The sequence below is a fragment of the Hyaena hyaena genome, unplaced genomic scaffold (assembly GCF_003009895.1).
Source record: "Hyaena hyaena isolate Hyena2069 unplaced genomic scaffold, ASM300989v1 scaffold_83, whole genome shotgun sequence".
Taxonomy (NCBI): Eukaryota; Metazoa; Chordata; class Mammalia; order Carnivora; family Hyaenidae; genus Hyaena; species Hyaena hyaena.
Window position 1 is genome coordinate 1,185,538 of NW_024080715.1, and position 22,822 is coordinate 1,208,359.

The 22,822-nt window shown below is 40.6% G+C and overlaps 1 protein-coding gene across 3 annotated transcripts; it reads right to left on the reverse strand.

The window, feature by feature from the left end:
* Positions 1–1,975: 1,975 nt before the first annotated feature.
* Positions 1,976–22,822, reverse strand: HMGCS1 (3-hydroxy-3-methylglutaryl-CoA synthase 1). Of its 3 annotated transcripts, none has more exons than XM_039234161.1 (11): positions 22,678–22,822; positions 16,595–16,655; positions 10,541–10,998; positions 10,143–10,268; positions 9,449–9,613; positions 7,968–8,133; positions 7,269–7,439; positions 6,702–6,808; positions 5,296–5,421; positions 4,903–5,066; positions 1,976–3,787 (listed from the first exon to the last, which is right to left on the reverse strand). In XM_039234161.1, exons 3-11 carry the CDS (start codon positions 10,986–10,988, stop codon positions 3,698–3,700), a joined length of 1,563 nt encoding a protein of 520 aa, XP_039090092.1. In that variant the 5' UTR covers positions 10,989–10,998; positions 16,595–16,655; positions 22,678–22,822; the 3' UTR covers positions 1,976–3,697. The 3 variants fall into 3 exon arrangements, with proteins under 3 accessions (XP_039090092.1, XP_039090095.1, XP_039090093.1); XM_039234164.1 differs by lacking the exon at positions 22,678–22,822 and adding an exon at positions 21,775–21,891; XM_039234162.1 differs by lacking the exon at positions 16,595–16,655.

The following is a 22,822-nucleotide window of genomic DNA, read 5'->3' on the forward strand; positions in this document are numbered from 1 at the left end:
TGATAAAGAATTGCCATATTCCTTGTCCACATTCCTTGGTTTGTGGTCCCAGTCTTCCATCTGCAAGGCCAGCAATGTTGCATCTCTAAAGAATGTTTAGATGAAAACATTGTAAATCGTGATGAGTGTGGTAAGTAGGCAGAGGACAGATCCCCTAGGAGTTTTCAAGCCTGAATAAGGAATTCAGTACATGGAGTGAAATGTGCTTACTGCAGAGGAAGGCAGTCTAGGCAGCCTTCAGGGAGGAAGCAACTCTTGAGATGAGGCCCCAAAGATCAACAAGGTTTTGCTAAGGTGGGTTGGAAGCACTCGTTTAATAGCATCTGAAAGACATGGAGGCCCAAGGATGCTTTTGTAAAACGAGTCTAACAAAACTTTCATTTTTCTTTCTTCTTTCTTTCTTTCTTTCTTTCTTTCCTTCTTTCTTTCTTTCTTTTTACTATAGAGGCTTGCACAATGATGACACAGGGCAAAAAAAAGTAAAGGATGAATTTCTTTTTACTTCTAAATATTTAAAGTAAAAATGTGTTATTATTAGAAGCCAGAACTATGATGATCTATAAACTTCTTGAGGATTGGTATTCATAATCCTCAGTACCAAATTACTACCATTATAATAATTTTGGAGGGGGAGGAATCACAAGATGACTCTTTTCTTTGACCACAATTTGGAAAAAAAAACAAGGAACCCCGGATTTAATTAAAAGTAGTTGCTCGAAACTTTAAAGAAAAGTATTTGTTTTGATGTCAAGATTCCCTAGCTTGAAATGATTTCAAGATCTGGTTACATTCCTCACTCTGTTGACTTCTTTAGTGTTTCTTTCAGGACATTTCAAACAGCAGATGAGAGAAGTGTTTCAACTGAGTCACAGGAGGATCAAAAGTAGCTGTTTGCATCTGTTTGAGTTTGATCTAGTGCTAAACTTTTTCATTAGTGCTCATAAAAACAAACGAAAACCCAGAAGGTTTAAAAAAAAAAAAAGTTAAGGGGCGCCTGGGTGGCTCGGTTAAGTGACCGACATCGACTCAGGTCATGATCTTGTGGTCTGTGAGTTTGAGCCCCACAATGGGCTCTGTGCTGACAGCTCAGAGCCTGGAGCTTGCTTTGGATTCTGTGCCTCCCTCTCTCTGCCCCTCCCCTGCTCACACTCTGTCTCTCTCAAAAATAAACAAACATTAAAAAAATTTTTTTTTAAGTGCACAAATAGAAAAGCACAAATTCCAAAAAGGAGAAAGGGAAGCCTATTAATCAGGATCCAAGAATTTGCAGAAGTAACCTTAGAGAACACTAGCCCATTTTCTAAATGACCCAGAGGGATAGACTGGCCCAGAAAATAAATGATTAATAAGTATTGAATCGAGACATGACATGATGATATGAGCTGATTGGGAATAGAAAATAATCTAGGTTAATTCCTAATTCATACAATCCTCAGAGTTGATAAGGCTCTTAGCGATGATCTGGTCCAGAGTTACCGCCAATGCACAGATTCTCTCTATAAAACTCCAGGGAGTACCAGCAGCATGTGACTCTTAAGCTGGAGACTCTTGCTGGTTAAAAGCAGTTCATTGGCTGTAAAGTTTGATCCTTAATTGGCAACTCTTAATTTTAGGTTGTTTTTTAGGGAAACATAGTAACTCTCTTCATAAATATTTACAGCCAAGTTTATACATTCTCACCATCCATTTTGGGAATTAATGTCTTTGTTTGAAATGTAAGAATAATAAATTATCCGTACAGATTCTTGACTAGCTCCTTGAAGGCAAGACCATATGCCTTGTAACTCTTTAATTCTGACTTAAGCAGAGTGCCTTGCTTATAACCGGTTTTCAACTGTTTTCTGAGTGATGAATGAATAAACTAGTGAATGTATGACTGAAATGAAACAAATGCCCACATTTAAAAATAGCATAGTAGTTGATTTCTTGCCTAAACTCTTAGTTGAGGAGGGGAAAAAAAGAATACTCAAATATCTGAAATATTTCTCTAAAACTTTATTCAAAGTTATTCACCTCACTGCTAATAAGGTGTACAGTTAATGCTCTGTGCCAATATCACTAGGCTTGCCCATTGCCGGCAATGGACTTGGAGAAACCCATTTCCTGACACCCAAAAGTTAAATTACTCTTTTCAAAACATACCAAACTCCCAATACTTGTGAAAGCATTACATGCACCATTTTCCCATTAATCTTTAAATGTGAACTTACATTATTAATCTACATCAGTGGATGTTAAAATGAAGTCATTTTAACAAATTACGACTGTACAAATCAAAACACCACTAGTTAATATTAGACAAGAGTATTTTACAAACACTACATTACATATTACCTTGCAATCTGAAACATTACAGTTCATATTTGTGTAAGTTTATCTGAGATAACTGAAACTTCACAGAATTTAAGAGCAAATAAAGTTTAAAAAATTGAGTTCTGTACATTAGTTCCAACTATCTCTATGTTACAATCTATAAGGCTCATGTCATAGTTCAGCACCAAGAAGATCTACAAAACGATCTAACCGGTTGTCATATTCATCCTATGTGATAGTTTTTGTTGGTTTTTTAAGGTGAAAGTCTAAAAAAATGCTTTATAAATCCTACTTCCAGAACTTGAAATGGAATACTCTTTTTGGCTGGTCACACTATATAAAACGTGGGTTGCAGTTTTTTTTAATTTTCATTGAAAAGAGACCCAAAAAAGGAAGAAAAAATAAAGGAATACTTACACAATGAATTTAGGCTGTCAGTCTTTAAGTTGAATTTATAACACTGAAGCATCAGAAGTAAGCTAATAATGCCCGGCCTCATCCTTCCATTTTGTTTTAAAAATTGAAAAGGCAGCCAGAAAGACATTTTATTTATTCTCCAAAACAAGGTGCAAGGAAGGATCCCAACACTTCCTCATACACTGCTTCACCGACATCTCAGTGTTGTTGAGCATAATCCACCTTGAGCCAATGATCCAGAAGCAGACCCAGAGCTACCTCCATGGCTCCCTGGTGCAGCACGCTGTCTATACCAGCCGGCCGCTCAATGCTAGCATCTCTCTGTTTACAGAGGTCATTACAATAACTCGTCACCGCTGGCCTGGATTTAAAGCAACGTTCCAGTTTCCAGAACCAGTGCTATCGTCTCAACTCCTCTCCCTCCTCAGGACTTATAAATTATAGAAAAAGAGCATGTTTGTCTTGCCATTTTTAAACAGGGTTTGTGCATATCACATTTTAAGACCATACGCCCTAAACTAGAAACTTTTTTCAAAAACCACAGGTACTTTCGGTAAGCTTGTTTGTTCAAAGTACAAAATTCCCACGTGTTTAAAAACATTAAAATCGGAGACTAGTACCTCTGCTTTCTTCGCCCAAAGCACACAACTCGTCATAACACATTTAAAAACTAGGCTTCATGCATACAAATGGCCAGGGAGATATGAAGTTTACAGAGCCCTTAGACATCATTCCGGTACATTAAGCATTGGCTAGACCACGATAGGAAGCATGTTAGCAAATTGAGCAAAGAGACTTTCCCAAGAACACGATAGTTTTCCAGGCTCCATGTCAGTCACATAAAAAGTTACGTAACATGTAATCCTTTAAAATTGTCCCCAGACACAGACATCCCCTTCCCAGAACTGTTCCCATACATACCCGCCCCCCGAACCCACACTGAAGTCTTCCACCTCACACAAGTATCTTAATGCTCCCCGTTACTAATGACAGCTGCTTCAGGTTCTGCTGCTGTTGCGGGGAGTCTTGGCACTTTCTTAGCAGGACTTGGAATATGCTAAAGTCAAAGGAAAAAGAGTTGTTGAGTCTTCTGGTTTTTTTTTTTTAAAGAGAATGCTAATTAAAATTCTAATTAAAAAAACCCGAGAGAGGACAACTTTGGAGAGGTTTATGCTAAACATATATCCTATAGAACCTTTCATGGAAGGAACTAAATAGCTATTCTTTACCTTAAGGTGAAATACTACGCAAATACTCATAGAGCAAGGGAGAGAAGCCTACAGAGACCTTCCATATACAGTATTCTACTTGCTACTCTTGCGTTCCCAACTCCGAGTCTAGTGCCACGACTTGCTACCTAATTTGTGTAAGAGCAAGAAGACAGACTATGCATTCATCAAATTTGTGATGAGCAGATAAAATATACAACTTCAAGGTTATAAAGTCCTTAGTTTAAAGTGTAGCCATGATCCTTGGCAAGTCATCTAACTTTTTGCAGTTTCATCTGTAAAATGGGACAGTATCATTTAGTCAAGATGGATTTTGTAAGGATTAAATTAGAAAAGATAAATAGGGGCACCTGGATGGCTTAGTCGGTTAAGCATCCGACTCTTGATTTCATCTCCGGTCGCGATATCACAGTTTGTGAGTTTGAGCCCCGACATGGGGCTCTGTGTTATCAACACACAGCTTGGGTTCTCTGTCTCCCTCTTTCAATCTGTACCTCCCTAATCTCTCTCTCTTAAAAATAAATAAACATTAAAAAAAAAAAAAATGTAAATGAAGTTCCTAGCATATAATAGGAGTTCAAATCATTGCTTTTATTGTTCCTGTTTGACAATGTGTAGAGATTTGACAATGGCCTGAGAGAAGAGATGAAGGGGGCTACAGACCCCTCATTACCACAAATGGGCCTTCTCTCTACATCAGTTTTCCTTTAAATGTTGGTATTATTAATAAAACCTAGTATTTACTACTCATTTTCAAAATGCTGATAATCTGAATGCAGAGCACTTTATACAGCTGGAATCTAACACCCAAGCCCTAGCTCTGATTTACGCTGCTTTACCCACATTCCTTTAGGTGGCTCGGTCTCAAGTCCCTCAGAGATCTGGGGCTGGAAATTTCTTATGCTATCAAAGGCAGAGAGCAAGCACCAAGAGCTTTACCCACCTCAGTGGCTGTACTCGAACGCACAAGTCCCCCTCCTTCACCCGGGGTGTCGTCACTGGGAGAGGGGCGCCGGGCGTAGGTTCTCCTGTGCTTCTCATCCACTCGCACCAGGTACCACGTTCCTTCGAAGAGTGAATCTACTGAACTCTGGGGAATATAGTTGACTAAAGAAAAGGAACAATATGAACCGTTAGTTATGACATACAATTCACCTGCTAATAAAACTAGAGATAAAAAGTTGTGTATTTCCCGACAATTTTCACTGACACCGTACAGCACTGAATAAAGCCTAGATATCCTTATCTTATACGTAACAGGTTTCATATCATTAGAGCCCTCCAATAGGCTTTTCGGTGTATACCTAAACGTTTAAACACAATTTGGTATTTTTACCCAAGTGATGAGTGTCTTCTCTGAGCTTCATGTTTTCAGCAAAGACATCTGGTGCCACGCAAGTTCTTGAGTCAAGTCTTGATTTAAGATCACATAAACTTGCTGTTATTTTATCAAGAGCAGACCCTAAAATAGTAAACACCAAGATTAAAAGACAAAAAGTTGCATGCCCCAAAGCCTGAACAAAATGCTACCAAATGGAAAAACAACTTTTTGTTCCTTGTAGAACTACCAGAAGTTAAACAACAAGAGAAGATGGTGTCTGTTAAGCGCAGCTTCCTATGACATTTGTTTGGTATCAGCCAATAGACAAGTTAGGAAATCAGTGGGCTTTGAAACTATAAATAACTTGTCTATGGTCAATCCAGTTTTAGAGTGATGCCAAGTCTTCCATCAGTTTTCCTCCATGCTTTTGCTCCTTCCTGCTCAGGGAAGGCACAAAGGTTTCTTAAAATATAAGGTGAAACCATAAGCCTATAAAAATCAGATATCTTAGTATAAAACCAAACCAACGAGGAAAGGTTTGCTAGTCCTCATCTGATCAGACTCAAAAGCCGCCTACAGTAAATAGATAAGCATCACTTTCCATACCTATATCTCCTGGTTATAAATGCTTTAAAAATGAGACAAAAGATAAAAATAGTTACTCGTTGAAAAAGGAAGAGTCAAAGACTATGCCATAAGATTTTTTTTATGCGGCGCCTGGGTGGCTCAGTCAGTTAAGCATCCAACTTCATCTCAGGTCATGATCTTGAGGTTCGTGAGTTCAAGCCCCACATAACCCACAGAGCCTGCTTCTGACCCTCTAATCCCCTCCTCTCTCTGCACCTCCCCTGCTTGAGCTTGCTCACTCTCAAAAAATAAATAAAACCTTTAAAAGAAACATTTCTGTAAACATTTGGGGAGGAGGAAGTATAGTGCAGTGCTGTGTTCGTTCTTTCTTTTTCAAGAGAGAGAGAGAGAGAATGCTCGCAAGCAGGGGAGGAGGGCAGAGGGAGAGAGACAGAATCCTAAGCAGACTACACGCTCAGCACTCAGTGCAGAGCCCAACATGGGGCTTGATCTCATGAACCGTGAGATCATGACCTGAGCTGAAATCAAGAGTTGGTCACTCAACTGACTGAGCCACCCAGGTGCCCTGCCGTAATACGATTTTTTAAAGCTCATTATATATATTTTCTGACTTGGATGAGAGGGAAGATCTCCCAACTGAGACATAATCCTGCCATTTACCCAGTTAAGGCAGATTCTTCAAGAGTAAAAAGCTGGCCACGTTGAAAGAAGTGATGAAGATTCCAATGTAATTATCTGTGGGACAGATTCAAGCGCTCACTTGGGAAGCCCGCTTAATCGACCTTGGTACGGCAGCTGCTCAATACCTACTTGTCAGGAGAGCTGGCATTTACCTGGTGTGGCATCTTGCGTAACTCTGAGGGAATACATGGTGGCGGCCAGACCAGAGCCGTAGGAGAACACGCCAATCCTCTTTCCCGCCAGCTGCTGAGGGGTGTACCTGCGCAGGGGGAAGAAGCGTCATGAAAAAGTCCCACTGATCCAAAACTACAGGGTGTGGGAAGACTAAGCTGGGAGTTAAAATTCATCCTGTAGCCTCGGGAAGCCTAGCGCTTTACAATAAGCACAGAGGAAACAGAAGTATTCGTCTCTTTGGGAATGATGGGGCCTTATGAAAGTTAGTATGCCATAAAGTAAGTTACTCTGTCAACCAGGGATTCACAGTTCAACTGCAGGTCAAGGGTAAGAAGACCACAAGAACAGCAGCCAGGAAAAGCCAGTATGAAATGAAGTGCTCAGGAGTAACTGTAGCCTCGTCCCATTTATCCCATAGGTCAATTTATTGCTAGGTAGAGAGCCTAGCAATAAAATGTCATCCTGTGACCTGCCAACAACATGCCCGACACCAGCTTCGGTCTTCGAGATCAAATGTCCCCAAAGCAGCTGAAAAGTGTACTTACTGTGCTAGAACAGAAGCAAGGGAGCCGTACACGGATGAGGTGTACATATTTCCATTTTGATTTGACACAAGCAAAGAAGCCTTTGTTTTCTGATTAAAGAGTTCAGAACTAGCCTTCATAAATGCCTTTTCCACATCTCTATCAAAGTAGGTATCTTCTAATTTAACATCCCTGAAAGATTTAGACAGAAGACCATCTTACAATACTCAAAGACTACATTTTTATTATACTAGTGGACATAACTAATATTCTAATCCATGTGTATGAATCACTTTCCCTATATATTAAAAGCCAAGTAGCAACATGCTAATTGTTATGGAAGATGTAACTGTTGTACACATATGGTCCTTTTTTGTCAAACTTTTTTATAATCGTGGTAAGACAACTTAATTCCAGGGGCGCCTGGGTGGCTCAATCGGTTAAGTGTCCGACTTCGGCTCACGTCACGATCTCACGGTTCGTGGGTTCAAGCCCCGCATTGGGCTCTGTGCTGACAGCTAGCTCAGATCCTGGAGCCTGCTTCAGATTCTGTGTCTCCCTCTCTCTCTGACCCTCCCCTGCTCACACTGTCTCTCTCTCAGAAATAAAATTAAAATAAATAAATAAAATAAAATTTTCATGTCTATAAAAATAATGGTTTAACAAACATATAATAAAATACTCTCATACAGAAGGGAAAAAAATCGTAACAACTCTTACCCAAAGGCTTCCAGGCCACTGTAGATACTGTTTTTATCTCTGTTCTGGTCATTAAGGAAGTCATTCAGCAACATCCGAGCTAGAGATTTCTGAACCAGCTTACAGTAGGGTGAGTGGAAGATCATGAAACCAAAATCATTCAAGGTAAAATCTTTATCATTTCCCTCTGAAAGAGAAACCCAAAGAAATTATGAAATTCATTTAAACCACTAACTTTTGAAGTGTGATTTTAGAACAAGGCTAGGATGTTTTATATCTTTAAACAGCAACCAAAAATATACTGTATAACAAAATATCTCTAATGGCTTAAAATGCAGATCAAAAAGACATCCAGAAACAGAACAATATCCAAGACCACAGCACTGTTTTCATACTTAAGAGTCTTAAGACTGTAATTAATTTAGTGGGTTGGGGGCCAGCTTTTGTTTTTTAACCTTAGAGTATTTTTTTAATGAAAGACAATACAGTAGAAAATAGCAAACTACATAACTTGTGGCAGGGATAAGTAATTTTACAGTATTTTTATTTCAGTTTAGCAAGCACAATGTAGAATGTACTTCTCACTATGGATCCTAATAAAAAGCTAGAAAATCACTGTACTGTTAAATACTGTTGAACAGTATGACATTTTACACAATGAAAGAACACTTCTTCTCCAGGACCACTATAAATCTTATGATGTTATTCAATATTATTTTTAACCCTCTCTCACAACCTCTATAAAGCAAAGTTCCTTTATGGAAAAGGCCTGATTTATATGATACTGCATGTTTTAATTGCACTAATTCAAATACTGTACTTTTCAGTATATCTCAGTAACTTTTTTAGGGTTAAAGATAGAGATTAATGAGGACACTGAAAAAGCAGTATGAATTCACAGATCACATGCAAATGGCCTATGGGGGGAGGGAGTCACTTCGGTAATTTATTTTCATTAGAGTTTAGCTGCAAACTAAAGCCTTATAAAAGAACATCCCTCAAAAGATGAACAAAATTCAAGTTACTCTTTTTTCTTTTTTTAAAGTTCATTTATTTTGAAAGAGAGAGAGAAAGACAGCACAAGTGGGGGAGGGGCAGAGAGAATCCCAGGCAGGCTCTGTGCTGTCAGCTCAGACCCTCACATGGGACTTGAACTCATGAACCGTCAGATAGTGACCTGAGCCAAAACCAAGAGTCGGACACTTAACTGACTGGGCCACCCAGGTGCCCCCAAGTCACTTTCTTTTACCCTAGTTTTAATTTTTTAACTGAGGATAAATCTAAGTATTTTTGCATAGATATACCTCATTTCCAAAGCTTACCTCTTTTCCTAAATTACACATTCCCAGAAACTATGGGAATATGCAATCTGGTAGGTAAGGAAGAAATGGTTAAAGGACACAAATAAAGGACACCTACAAAGCAACATCTCATTAAAGACACTTAGTACATCACACTGCCCTCAACAGACACCAAAACCAAGAAAAATGGATGAAACCCACCTTTCTGCCACTGGGCACGGATCTTTTTGCGGTAGACAGCATAGCAGCGGTCTAACGCACTGAGGTAGCACTGTATGGAGAGTTTTCCATCTACTATAGGATATTCAGAAAGCATGTCAGGCTTGTAAAAGTCATAGGCATGTTGCATATGTGTCCCACGAAGTCCTATTGGAACAAAAAAGGAAGATGATATATATTTCTGATGTGTGATGTTTGTATGTTAGTAAGCATATCCCGTTACATGGGGACTTTCCTTAATTATCTAGTCCACTCTTGCCACTTGCAGTATAGAAATCGCAAGGTGAAACTAGTATGTAATTGAAATGGAATGTAACAGCATCCACAGAGAGGCCTGAGACTTCTTTGATACACAACATTTTACACTAACTTCATATGTCTTAAAGGTATATCACAATTGCTCTTCTGAACTGCAAACAAATTAAACTTGTCACTAATGAGTGACAATGGGCCAGCTGCTCTTTTCAGTTATTACTTAAACCCATCTTACTTCTCTTTAAATGAGAATGACATTACTCACTTCATAAAATTGCTGTAAAGACTAAACACATAAAGCACTGAGCAGGTAGTACCCGCAGTTAATGAACACTCAGTAATTACTGGCTTCTGATTCTATTTTCAACTTTCTCAGCACACTTTGCTAATAAAAAAAAGAAATGTTCTCTTAAACACTCACCTCGGTCAAAAATTAAAGGAGCGTTTGGCCCAATGAGCAGAGCGACAGCTCCAACTCCCCCCGTGGGTCTAGCATTTCCTGTGGCGTATACAGCGATATCTCCTGCAACCACCAGGGCGTACCGTCCTGAAAAGTATTTTTGTTAGTGTATCAGAAGGCGATCACCAGTATAAATAACACAGGTATAAATTGAAGTCTTCTATTTTTCTAGAATATGCTTTCCTCATCTTTGGCAAAGAAAAAATATTTCCAAAGTTTTATAACTTTGTCCTACATGCTGAAGATAACAAGCTTGTAGTTCAGATAAGTTGAAAGAGCTAGATTTGTGAACCTATTCAAACAAGCGTTTGGGCCTGTGTATCCTCAAGGAGGGTCCCTTTGGAAAACACGTAACATACCATCCCAAGAGCTGGATTCGATCCAGTTAACAGCATTAAAGACAGCAGCTGTGCCTCCATAGCACGCATTAGTCGTGTCAATTCCTTCTACGTCTGTGTTCCCAGACTCCTCAAAGAGCTGCATCAAATTAGTCTTCACGGACTTGGATTTGTCGATGATCGTCTCTGTTCCAACTTCTAAACGCCCAATGCAATCATACGAAAGGCTATTTCTCTCCATAAGATTCTGAACCACAGTCATGCAAAGAGAGTTGATATCTTCTCTATCTGTGCAGAAGCCCATTCTGGCCTGGCCCAAGCCAATAGTATACTTTCCAGCATCTACACCATCATATTTTTCCAACTCTGCTTGGTCAACGTATTGAGAAGGAAAATAGATCTCAAGGGCAACAATTCCCACATCTTTTGGCCAGCAGGCTTCTGCATTCAAAGGAAGTGACCCAGGCATGGTGAAAGAGCTTTAGAAAGAAAAACAGAAAAAAAATGTTGTTTTAGGCTATAAATTGCAGATTGTCAAGTTCAAACTTAAGAAATCAACATTAAAAGTTCAATTCTCACCCAAAATGTTAATTCACTTTCTAAGTTTAGTATATTTTATTTAGGGCAAAGTTTCTTATATTATTATTTTAATTGAAGTATAGCTGACACACAACGTTACATTAGTTTCAGGTGTACGACATAGTGATTCGACAACTCCATGCAATATGCTGTGCTCCCCACAAGTGTAGCTACCATCCATCACCATACAATGCTATTACAATACCACTGACTATATTAGGGGCAATTTTAATGTGTGAAAGTAGCAATTATAGTATGAATGGAATACTATTATTTAAAATTACTGTCTTTTAGAAAGATCTGCACTTTATTTAAAACTAGATCTCTTCAGGGGTGCCTAGCTGGCTCTGTTGATGGAATGGGCGACTCTTGATCTCGGAGTCAGGAATTTGAGCCCCATGCTGGGCATAAAGATTACTTAAAATAAAATCTTTAAAAAAAGCAAAAACAAACAAACAGAAAAACCCTAGACCTCTTTAGATTTAAGAAATGATTATGAAAGGTAAAGAAAACTCAAATAAGATTCTTCTATTGTAAAGAACTATAAGATAAAATATAATGACAATTTAGTAATATAGTCCTCAAATCAGAATTCAAGTACCTGATCTATTCCTGGACACCCAAGAAAGTTTAAATAAATAAGTCAGTCAGTCACTCATCATAGATATATGGATTATTCACAGCTATTGACTTTAAGAGACTTTAAAAATTGTTAAATCAGGGGCGCATGGGTGGCTCAGTCAGCTAAGCCTCTGACTCTTGATTTCAGCTCAGGTCACAGTTTAATGGTTCATGAGTTCAAGCTCTGCACTGGACTCTGAGCTGCCAGTATGGAGCCTGCCTGGGATTCTCTCTCTCTGCACCTCCCTGTCTCTAACAAACAAACAAACAAACAAACAAAATTAAAGAAAAGCCAACTATAGAAGTCTATCAAGTCAATCTGTACGATGTCCCTGTTATTATAAAGAACTCCACTCCCTCACCCAGAACCCATATGATTTAATTTTAAGCAAAAATAAGTTCCAGGACCCATCACAGGGTGACATGCCAATATCCTATACTTTCTACAGCTAGTATATAGGCAATAAATGGTCACAAGGTATCACTTAGCTTCTAAATCAGGGGGGAAAAAAACAAACTCTGATTCAAATTTGAAAACTGGTAATCCATATATTATTTGTGTGGCATCTAAATAACACCCCTTAAAACTACTACTCTTTTTTTTAAAGGTCACTACCGAAAACTGTTGCCACACTATACAAACTTTCAGTAGCGTCTAGATTTATTTACTAACAGTAAAAATAAATGTACTAGCCACTCAACACCATTGCTTTGTGCCTACAGGCAAGTCACATGACCTACTAGAGTCTCAATTCTTTTAGAAACTGTATTAGTCAAGAAAAGGTATTCTAGATTATTTCTAACACGGGAGAATCTAATATAGGGAATGGTTACAAATTTGTTGGCTGGGCGGTTATTCAGATCCCAAGAGCTCACACTCCTACTGAAGCTGCTGGGGCACCTCTGCTACTGAGCTAGAGCCAAGATGCCCCTCTTGTCCCAACCCTTCCTGCGTCCGCCACCAACAACAAGACCGCCCCTGCTTCCCACCTTCCAATCTCTCTTGAGTACTTCCATGGGCAGTCGACCCAAACCCAGCTGGCATAGGAGTCAGAGAAATCTAGTCATCAGGCTTTGAAGAATGGCACAGCCTATTAGTTTTAGAGAAAGAAGTTTTTCCTTATTTAAACTTCTACAACTTGGGGCACCTGGGTGGCTCAGTTGGTTGTGTGCCCGACTCTTGATTTCAGCTCAGGTCATGATCTCGTGGTTGGTGGGTTCGAGCCCCACATCAGGCTCTGTGCTGACAGCATCGAGCCTGCTTGGGATTCTTGAGACCCTCCCTCTGTCTCAAAATAAATAAACTTAAAAAAGACAAACTTCTACAACTCAATTTCCTTTATAGGCATCACATAATTGTAAGGTGCTATTTAGGTGACAGAATTTCAGGTCTTCATTGACCTAAAGGTCTTAGCTTGTGAGCGTTACCTGGGTCCTACTGGGTCACCAACCTTCTGTAGCACTGACCAACTCACTACTTTGACTCCTAAAAGTGAAAAGTAAGATCCTATATTTATGTCATTTGTCCCCTGCCACTCTGCAAACTCTGGTATAATATTAGGTATAACGAGTTACAAACTACTACAATAATGAGTTGTTAATTATTGAAATCTTGAGAGAGTATCTAAAACAGAGAGGTTATCCTTAAATCATGTAATAATCTACTCTGAGCCCATAAGTCATCAAGTTATGAGTATATCAAAACCTAAAAAATAAGCCCCTAGACTTATATATAATCACAAAATCTAAGCTAAAGGTCTTAAGTAAGGGTGGGGAGCCTGGGTGGCTCGATCAGTTAAGTGTCCAACTCTTGATTTGGCTCAGGTCACGATCACATGGTTGTGGGATCAAGCTCCCCACGTCGGGCTGTACACTAACAGCACAGAGCCTATTTGGGATTCTCTCTCTCCCTCGCCGTCTCTCTGCCCCTCCCCTGCTCATGCTCACTCTCTCTAAAAATAAACAAACATTTAAAAAAAAGTCTTAAGGGATATCATTGAATCTTCCTTCTGAATACAAGATTCTTATGTATATGTTTTCTCAGTCATCCAAACAATGACAACATGTTATATGCCGAACATTTGGGATCCATTTCATAGGAGATAATCCTCACCCTTTCAAATAAATATTCCCCACCTTGTGCGTAAGATACAAACACCTAATACTAAACAAGTGAAACAGCAGAGACAGTCAGATTATGTTATGGAGAACTACCTGACCCGGCCTGGTGGCGGGAGAAAAGAGTGGGGAGAGAGGTTTCTTGATTACTGGCACTGACCTGAGTCTTAGGAATGAGTAAGGAGTAATCAGTAAAGCTCTACAGAAGCAAACGGTGGTAGAAGATTTTCAACAGGGTGGACAGCATACATAAAGGCACAGGCCTAAGAACTGTGAAAAATTTTACTAATTTACTTGGGGAAATGTGAGGCTCAGGGAGTAGATCAGGCATGTAGTAGGTCAGGAGAACTAGGTCAGAGTCAGGTCAGAACGGTTCTGGTATGCTAATGTTAAGGAGCTTCAACTTCATCATGAAGACATTAAGGAGCCATCGAAGGTTTTAAAGAGGAATGACATGGGTCATAGTAGCATTCAGATCAGTGTTTTTCCAACTCTGGAATCAGTTTAGTGAATGGCAAACAACATTTTTAAAAATGTAATAGAAAAAAACAGAAAATATCAGATTGTTTGGCACACAGTACATTTAAGAATTTTTTCATGAAAATTCCTTTTCAATCATTCACACATACCCTGTGTTGCAATATAAAGTTTATTTCTTACTGAGGGTCACAGTCAAAACGATTTGAGAGTCAACGTTCTGCACAATTGCTGGTGCTGTGCAGAGAACAGATGTGAGTTAGGGAGCAGGTCCAGCAGCCCAGATAAGACAGGTCATGAAGCAGAGCCATGACTACATGACACGGGGGGGAAGAAGGAAAAGCGTCAAAAAAATACGGAAGCAAAACACTGGCAGAAATTGCAATGGACAAGAAGTTAGGAAAAGAAGGAAGTGTTTAGGATGGCTCCCAGATTTCTATCCTCAACCGTTATGACCTGACAGACGTTCTGTCAAATCGGCTGAGTGAACAGAGAAGCACCTCTTTCCTTTTACTATTCTTTCCCCTCTTCCACGAAAACCTAGCAGTCTATGATCTTCTAAACTATGCTACACTGAAGCTGAAATAAAGACGTAAAGGGACTACAATGTCACTAGGGAGATTCTCAGTTCACAGAAAAATAAGATGAAGTCCTCTGGATAATCCGCAGGAAAAAGCTCTACAATTAGTGTTGAAACACATCCATACCCTTAGAAGAGGAGTCCCTCCTACATGCTACCCTCGAAGTCCCCAAACCAGAGGCAGGACGATCACCCACCTTCCCAGCCTTTCCCACAAGCTGACACTTTAGGTTCTTTCCAACTCTCCAAACTGCTCTAAACATCCTGAGCACAGTGTGATTTCCCCTGCCTGGCCCAACAGCTTGCCATGCTTTTAGAAATAAAATAAACAAATATATACAATCTTCTGAAGGTATACACCAGTTTATAAAAAGCCATAATGCAAGGCTGTGATTCCAGAATTAATCCATATTTACCATAATCTGACTAGCTCTGATCAGTTCTTATATTATGGTTCTTAAGAAATAAGGTATAACTCTGTCATTCTTAAACCTCCGAGAGGTTAAATTAAGTGCCTTGTTTCATTTGGGGTAGAAAATGTAGCTTAACTAACCCACTCACATCAAGGTGAAAGTCAACCATGACCCTAATCTTGGTATGGAAAAAATTTTATAATATCTTACTCAGCCAATATTCTCATTCTCTGAGGGGTTTTGATGCCAACATGTTTATTATATTCCCAATAAAAAAACCATCTAATTAGAAATGCGTAGCTTTTGGTTGAAAATTAAGGGGGAGTAAAAAGTAGGAAAAGAATGGAAAATTAATACAGGGAAGTAACTGCTTCCACGGCATTTCAAACCACAAAAAATATGATATAGTTTCCGATCTGTAATCTTTACTTTTAACTATCATACTAAGCATGTGCTCTCTGTTGTCCTCTCAATGCTCTCTGAAGTGGGCCGGAAATAAATTATAAAAAGAAAAAGAAAAAAGCCAGCTAAAGATCCCAGATTTTCATATTATGGTGTTAACTCCATTCAGACTGGGGTACTTTGGTTAATTCACTATTCTAAATATCACAATAAAAAATCTAACTAGAACATAGTTTAAAAATCTGATAGTTTAGGGACGCCTGCGTAGCTCAGTCGGTTAACCGTCTGACACTTGATGTTGGCTTGGGTCATGGTCTCACAGCTGAGGACTTGAACCCCACATTGGGCTCCGTAGGGTCCGCACTGAGTGCGGAGTCTGCTTGGGATTCTCTCTCCTCTCAGCCCCTCCTTCACTCGCACCCTGTCTCAAAATAAATAAACTTAAAATAAAAAATCTGACAGTTAAAAAATTACCTTCATATATTTTTAGCCTTTTGCTGGTAAAAAGGTACTTCATTACTTTTCAGAGCACTGTATGCACAATTAGAAAAATATAGCAGTGGGATAATGGGGATTCTATTCTGTGTTTATAATAAAATATAGAAATTTTCTTTTAAAATTTTCTTTTTAAAAAGGAGAGGAAAGGCATACGTTTAAAAAAAATGAGTTTCCAGATATTAAACATTAGTCTAATCATCACAAAATTGGATGGTCTCCCAAAACATTACAGCATTAACTGAGGTTTAAAGACGAGGTATAACTCTGTAATGGACTTTAAGAATGTGTGGGGCACACAAATGGCTATTGGCCCTAGGATTAAAACTAAATTTCCCCCTTCCGTTAGAGAGGAACGCTTTCCTTCAGCAGCATGACAGGATGCCATACCTGTGTGAGGGATAAAGGACTGCAGTCTCCAGGTCTGTCACTCTGTTTCCTCCTTCAGGTGCTAGGAATTTCAAATAAGAACTTCTTTTAAAGTCATAAATCACCACACGAATTCCAATAATGACTCCAATTCCAAGTGTGTTAAAATAAACATTTCCTTGTCCAATTACATAACATAGAACAAAATTTGACTTTGCTTGGAAAAATGGTACTTAAAGCTTATTATTATACGTTTCCGCTTACTTCATTAGTGCTTCTACTGGTAGGTTCAGTCCTGCTAATGAACTGACATATTGAAGTTCGTACCACTGATTCAGGCTTTAAACCAAGTGTGATGCTGGGAGAGTTGTTAGTTGTCTTCACTAATTTGAAATTATTAAGAATTGAAGGAAAGGATTATCAGTAAGTTGTACAGGACTGGCAAACTCTGGAATAAACTGATTTATACAATCAAGAGCTTGCTCTACACTTAGAAGAGTTGGTGGCTTTAGTGACTTGTGCCTCTTTGAGCTTTCATTTCCTCCTCTATAAAATGGAGTGAAGGGACTCCAGGGTGGCTCAGTCGGTTAAGTGATCGACCCGATTTTGGCTCAGGTCCTAATTGCACGGGTTTGTCAGATTGGACCCCATATAGAGCTCAGCGCAGACAGTGTGGAGCCTACTTGAGATTCTCTCTCCCTTTCTCTGCCCCTCCCCTGCTCACACTCATTCTCTTGTGCTCTCTCTCTCTCTCTCTCAAAATTAATAAATAAGCCTAAAACAAAATTTTAATGGATTTGATACCCATCCTCCCAGATCATCTTGAAGAGTTTGTTGAGAAGATAAATCATGTAAATAATGCTTTGTAATATAAAGCACCAACTCATCGTTATCTTAGTTCTTAGAATTTTTCAAACGAAATACGTATACTTCCAGCAAGACCTAATTACCTTCCTTTATTTAATCTTAAGCCCCTAGTTTTCAAGAGATCCACCTTCACTCTCCCCAACTTTTTAGTAAGTAATTTTCCCTATAGTGCTTGCGTTAAAAAGATAAGCATGCAATATCGAGACAAAAGAGCATCAAGCTTTATCATCATTTAAATTATGTGGAAATACAAAGGGATCGTGACACTGGCACATTTTCTTCAGTCCATCTGTTCTGAAGGAGTATTACTTGAGACAACAGTTCCTATATTAATAACAAAAACACAATTACCTTTGCTCTCTATGTAATTATTGGCAAATTTTACATCTGTCCTTGACTGATTAACCAGAGACCACATTCAGTAGTCTGAATTATTTATCGTAAAAAATTTTGTAAAGCTTTATTATTCCTTTTAAAGGATTACATTTAAGAGCTCCTCACAGATTTACTTCCTTTTACTTCATTACGTTTAACTCCCCTCTGCTCCCAAATAAACAAACCCTGAGTTTTGTAGGAAAAGATAAGACTACTAAATTCCAAAAAACTCTTTGGGGCGCCTGGGTGGCTCAATCAGTTAAGCGTCCGACTTCGGCTCAGGTCATGATCTCATGGTTCGGCTCAGGTCATGATCTCATGGTTCGTGGGAGCCAGCTCAGAGCCTGGAGCCTGCTTCGGATTCTCTCTCCCTCTCTCTCTGACCCTCCCCTGCTCATGCTGCCTCTCTCTCTCTCTCTCTCTCTCTCTCTCAGAAATAAATAAACATTAAAAAAAAAGATCTCTTTGATTACAAAATTATATATACACTTTGGGAAATAACCTGTATTTTGTCCTTTACTATTTCAATTATGCTTCTGTAACCTGCAAATTAAGCAGACTGCAGGGACTGGTCCTCACTGGTGATTCCCCTTCCATGTTGAGACTATTTAAATAACTTAGTAATATTTCTTCTTGAAGCCATGTAGACATATGTATTTGACACTTTTTTCCCAAAGAAATTTCTCCTGAATTGCCAATATTCCCTCTTTCAATTTTGATTATTTAAATTGGGGAGAGACACCCAGAGAGAAGAGGAGGGGAGGAAAAAGAGAGGAGGTGGAAGAGAAGAGGGGAAAGAAAAGGAGACAGAGAAGAGGGCATTAGAGCAAAGAAGAAAGAACCAGAAGAAAAAAGAAGAGTCACAGTCGGCTGCTGTGCTACTTCAGCCCTCAGGAGAAAGAGAGGCCGGGAGACCAGGAAAGGAAATAGAGGGTGTAAATGCCACTTTAGGGAATAACCCATTAGAAAGAGATTTCCTTTCTCTTCTGCAGTTGCTTGCAGGGTTCTCTATCCTCACTGAGACAGCACCGCCAAAGTCTCCAGCTGATCATGAGCTTATTTCTAACAGAAGGGCCTTTCAGGGCAAATGGGGGAGCAGCATGGGTCAGGATAATAAGTAGTTAATAAGGGGCGCCTGGGTGGCTTAGTCGGTTAAGCGTCCGACTTTCGCTTAGGTCATGATCTCGCGGTTCGTGGGTTCGAGCCCAGCGTCGGGCTCTGTGCTGACTGCCAGCTCAGAGCCTGGAGCCTGTTTCAGTCTGTGACTCCCTCTCTCTCTGACCCTCCCCTGCTCACGCTGTCTCTCTCTCTCTCCTAGAAATAAATAAAACATTTAAAAAAAAAAAAGTAGTTAATAAATCACAAGCGGCTGGGCACTAATGTTACCACAGAGCATGTCTGGAGCCTCCAGAGGCCCAATATAGGCACTTGTAATTTGGCAAAGATTGAAACTGAAAACTGCTGAGACTGCTGGGGCCAGCGAGGTTCAGGCAGGGATGCCTTCTCCGGGGCTTTATTCCAAGTTCTGAATTCCATCTTGGGCACCCCTCTACAGCCTGGATTCAAACAAGTCGTCGGAAAAGTTCGTCCAGCACACATTTTGGTCCGTGATAAACGATAAGCAGTTACCTGCTGATCTTTTTCACTATAAGAGGAGAAGAATCCAGGACATCCTTTCTCATGAGAGAAAGAGCTGGCAACCTTTCCTCCTTAGGAGCAAGCAAGCAAAACTACTGCGAAGGCTCTGGCATCGCTTGTACACTCTGGTCTAGTTCTCTAAGTAAAAAACAGACGTTGCTGCCTCTCCCCAGAGTTACTGGACTGCTCATAATTCTACTCCTATTTGAAGGCCCTGTTCTAAGCTACCTCTTCCAGGAAGGTTTCCTAGAGCTTTCTAATCAGGGTCCCGCACTTCTACAGCAAGTATGTGACTCACACATAGTCTTTATGTTCTACTCTCCAGGGAAAAAACTAGTTATTGGCAGTCTTCTTATCCATACTAGAGTCCTAGGCTCCTGCTGGGAGACGGGCTGTATTTTGATTCCCTTGAAATCCCCTTGAAACCCTGGAGAAAAGGGCATTCAACTGCCAGTTTTTGAGGAGCTAAATTTGGAGTTAGCACAAGGAGAGGACAAATCTTTTAGTTTCAAGTACATACAGCAGCCCTTATTAAGTTCCTTTTGCTATCACTTTGTAAATGAGCTGCAGCACCAAACAGTGTCCAGAAGGTATTTAAGAAAAGTGGCTTTCTACAGAAAAATGTAAGGAGTCCAAACAGAATAAGAGAACATCTGTTGGTCTTACAAACATTCCCATGTGATACATCCCCCGTCACACACCCCGCCAAGATGAAGACTGTGAGCCTGGAAAGATCGGCTTCTCCTCTACCACTCTATCTATACTCGGCTGACAGACAGCAACTGAACATCATCACATGCCAAGAAGTGTCAGAAGGAATGGATTATTAAGAGTTGAGCCCTACCACCTTCCCATTAGATTGGGTAACATGTTTTCGAGCTTTCTGAATCTATATCACCATCCTGAGAAACATTAAAATATCACACCCTTCTATTTGGTTTGTTAGTAACCCAACATAAAATTTTAAGACTCTGTTCCTTTCCACATGAAACTAAATATAGATTCTGATAGATAGTGCATCAAATTCCTCGAACCAGAACCTCAACTACATATCCCTTCATTTGGTTCCACTGCTTTATGGTTTTAAATAATGCTAGGGTACCCAGGAAATACACATTACATCAATACCGGGGTTTTGCACTTCCTTCCAGGAAAGCTATCTAAAATCTCAATTCAATCAAAAAATCTTAAAGTCAACCCCACGGCTAGAATAACAAGGTATTCCATTTGCAACTACATGGATGGAACTAGAGGGTATTATGCTAAGCGAAATTAGTCAGAGAAAGACAAGTATTATATGACTTCACTCATATGAGGAATTGAAGATGCAAAACAGATGAACGTAAGGGAAAGGAAGCAAAAATAATACAGAAACAAGGAGGAGGACAAAACATAAGAGACTCTTAAACACAGAGAACAAACTGAAGGTTGCCGGAGGGGTTGTAGGTGGGGGATGGGCTAAATGGGCAAGGGGCAGTAAGGAGGGCAATTGTTGGGATGACCACTCGGTGTTATACACAGGGGATGAATCACTGGAATCTACTCCCGAAATCATTATTGCACTATATGCTAACTAACTTGGATGTAAATTAAAAATAAACAAAAAGAATGACAAGGTATAAAAGCACTCTAGAGAAATACTTAAGGAAACAAAATGAAAAGCAAGGCCCAGAAATTGCCAGCAGATGACGTGGCCTTGTATGGCCCCAAACATAATATCCCATAATTTCTCCCCACTGGAAACACCTTCCTGAAAACTGGGGTTCCTGACTAAGCTAGAATTGAATAAAGAACAAACCTACAAATTTAGGAGAAAGAGACCTACAAAGGTTAAACCCCAAGAAAAGAGAGTCTTTCTCCTCTCCCATAAAATATGCTTCCCTGCCCTCTTCACCCCCCACAAAAATAACTGAAATTTTAAAAATAAAGTTTTGATCAGAGAAAGAACACAAAACTGCTTAGACGTCTCAAGATGCAAAGAACCTTTTGGAACCGATCCATGTTAAGGACTTCCACTCTGCCTTCTAACAGAATCTGTGCAATGAAAGTCCAAGCTCCGTCTCAGAAGGAAAAACCTGTTAACTATATGAGCACTTCAATTTGTCTTAATTTTGTCATTTATCCTGCCATTGTTTTTCATAGTTCATCCGTGTAATGGAGCCAATGTTACTCAGCAGCCACCAGAACATTTCATCCCACTGCAGCCAGATGACAAGAGCATCAGCAGCAGGGAAGAGATGCAGCAGAGGTGAGCAGCGAAAGAAAGCCTGTGATGGCCAAGGCCACAGGACAAAAGTGACAAGCAGAGACAATCTCATTACCTGTTGTCCAAATCTCTCCTCCAGAGTAGGTCAGAGTAATCTTTTTCTCGACCACTGGTCAAAGCAGGACACACGTTTTTCAAAGACACCATACACTTGGCTTTGAAATGTCCCCGGCTAAATCCAAAACCCGGTGTGTGTGAAGGCCCTGTGGGTGCCTGCCCATTACATCATCATATCAGGTCGGGCTGGCCCTAAAGCTATTAGCAGGAGGGAGGTATGGGATTTCAGAATACCAAGGAAACTTTTATTTTTTACATATGGGCATAAAAAATATGGAGGCAGGAACGTGGGAGGCAGGAATCTGTGACATCTGAAGCAAGCTGACTGAAGCAGTGTGACGCTTTCTTGCACCAGAGCTAGGTAACAAAAGTTATGCTTGCCCACTTCCCAGCAACTCTGTATGTGGCTGCAGGGGGGGACACACCCACTGCCAACCTACAAGCCTCCGTCTAACTGTGATCTTCCCCATCCTTCGGCGTCCACCCTAAACCCAAAGCTCTGGGAAGACCCTGGCAGCCCAGCTCATTCCTCGTCCGCTCCAGATGCGCCTCCCTGCCCCCCAGTCCCCTCCTGGCGATCACAGCCACGTCCCCGGCACCTTCAGCACCTGGCTGACTGTGTCATTTAGAACCCTAGCCCTCAACGCCCTTTCGCCTTCTCCCCTCCTCGACATTCTGGCACCTTGTGAGACCTACCGCAGTCGGCCCCAGGCCCCTGCCAGGGGAGGCCCCGCACGGCCCTGATCGCGGCGCCCCTTCCTCGGGCCGGGACAGGTCCACACCTCCCCCCACCCGGCCGAAGCAGGACCTCCTACGGGCCTAGTCAAGGACATCGCCTCGGCCCAGCCCTCACCCCGCCCGCCAGAAGCAAACCTAGCTCCCTTCCGCGCGGGGCACTCACCCAAACGTGACCTCCGGGTGGTGGCCGTGGAAAGGGAGCGAGCCACGAAAGGGCAGTACGCGGGGCCTCCCCTCCACCACCAGCTTTATAGCCACCGACCCACCCGACTCCGGCAAGGCCGGCAGTCGGTGGGAGGCTGGACAGT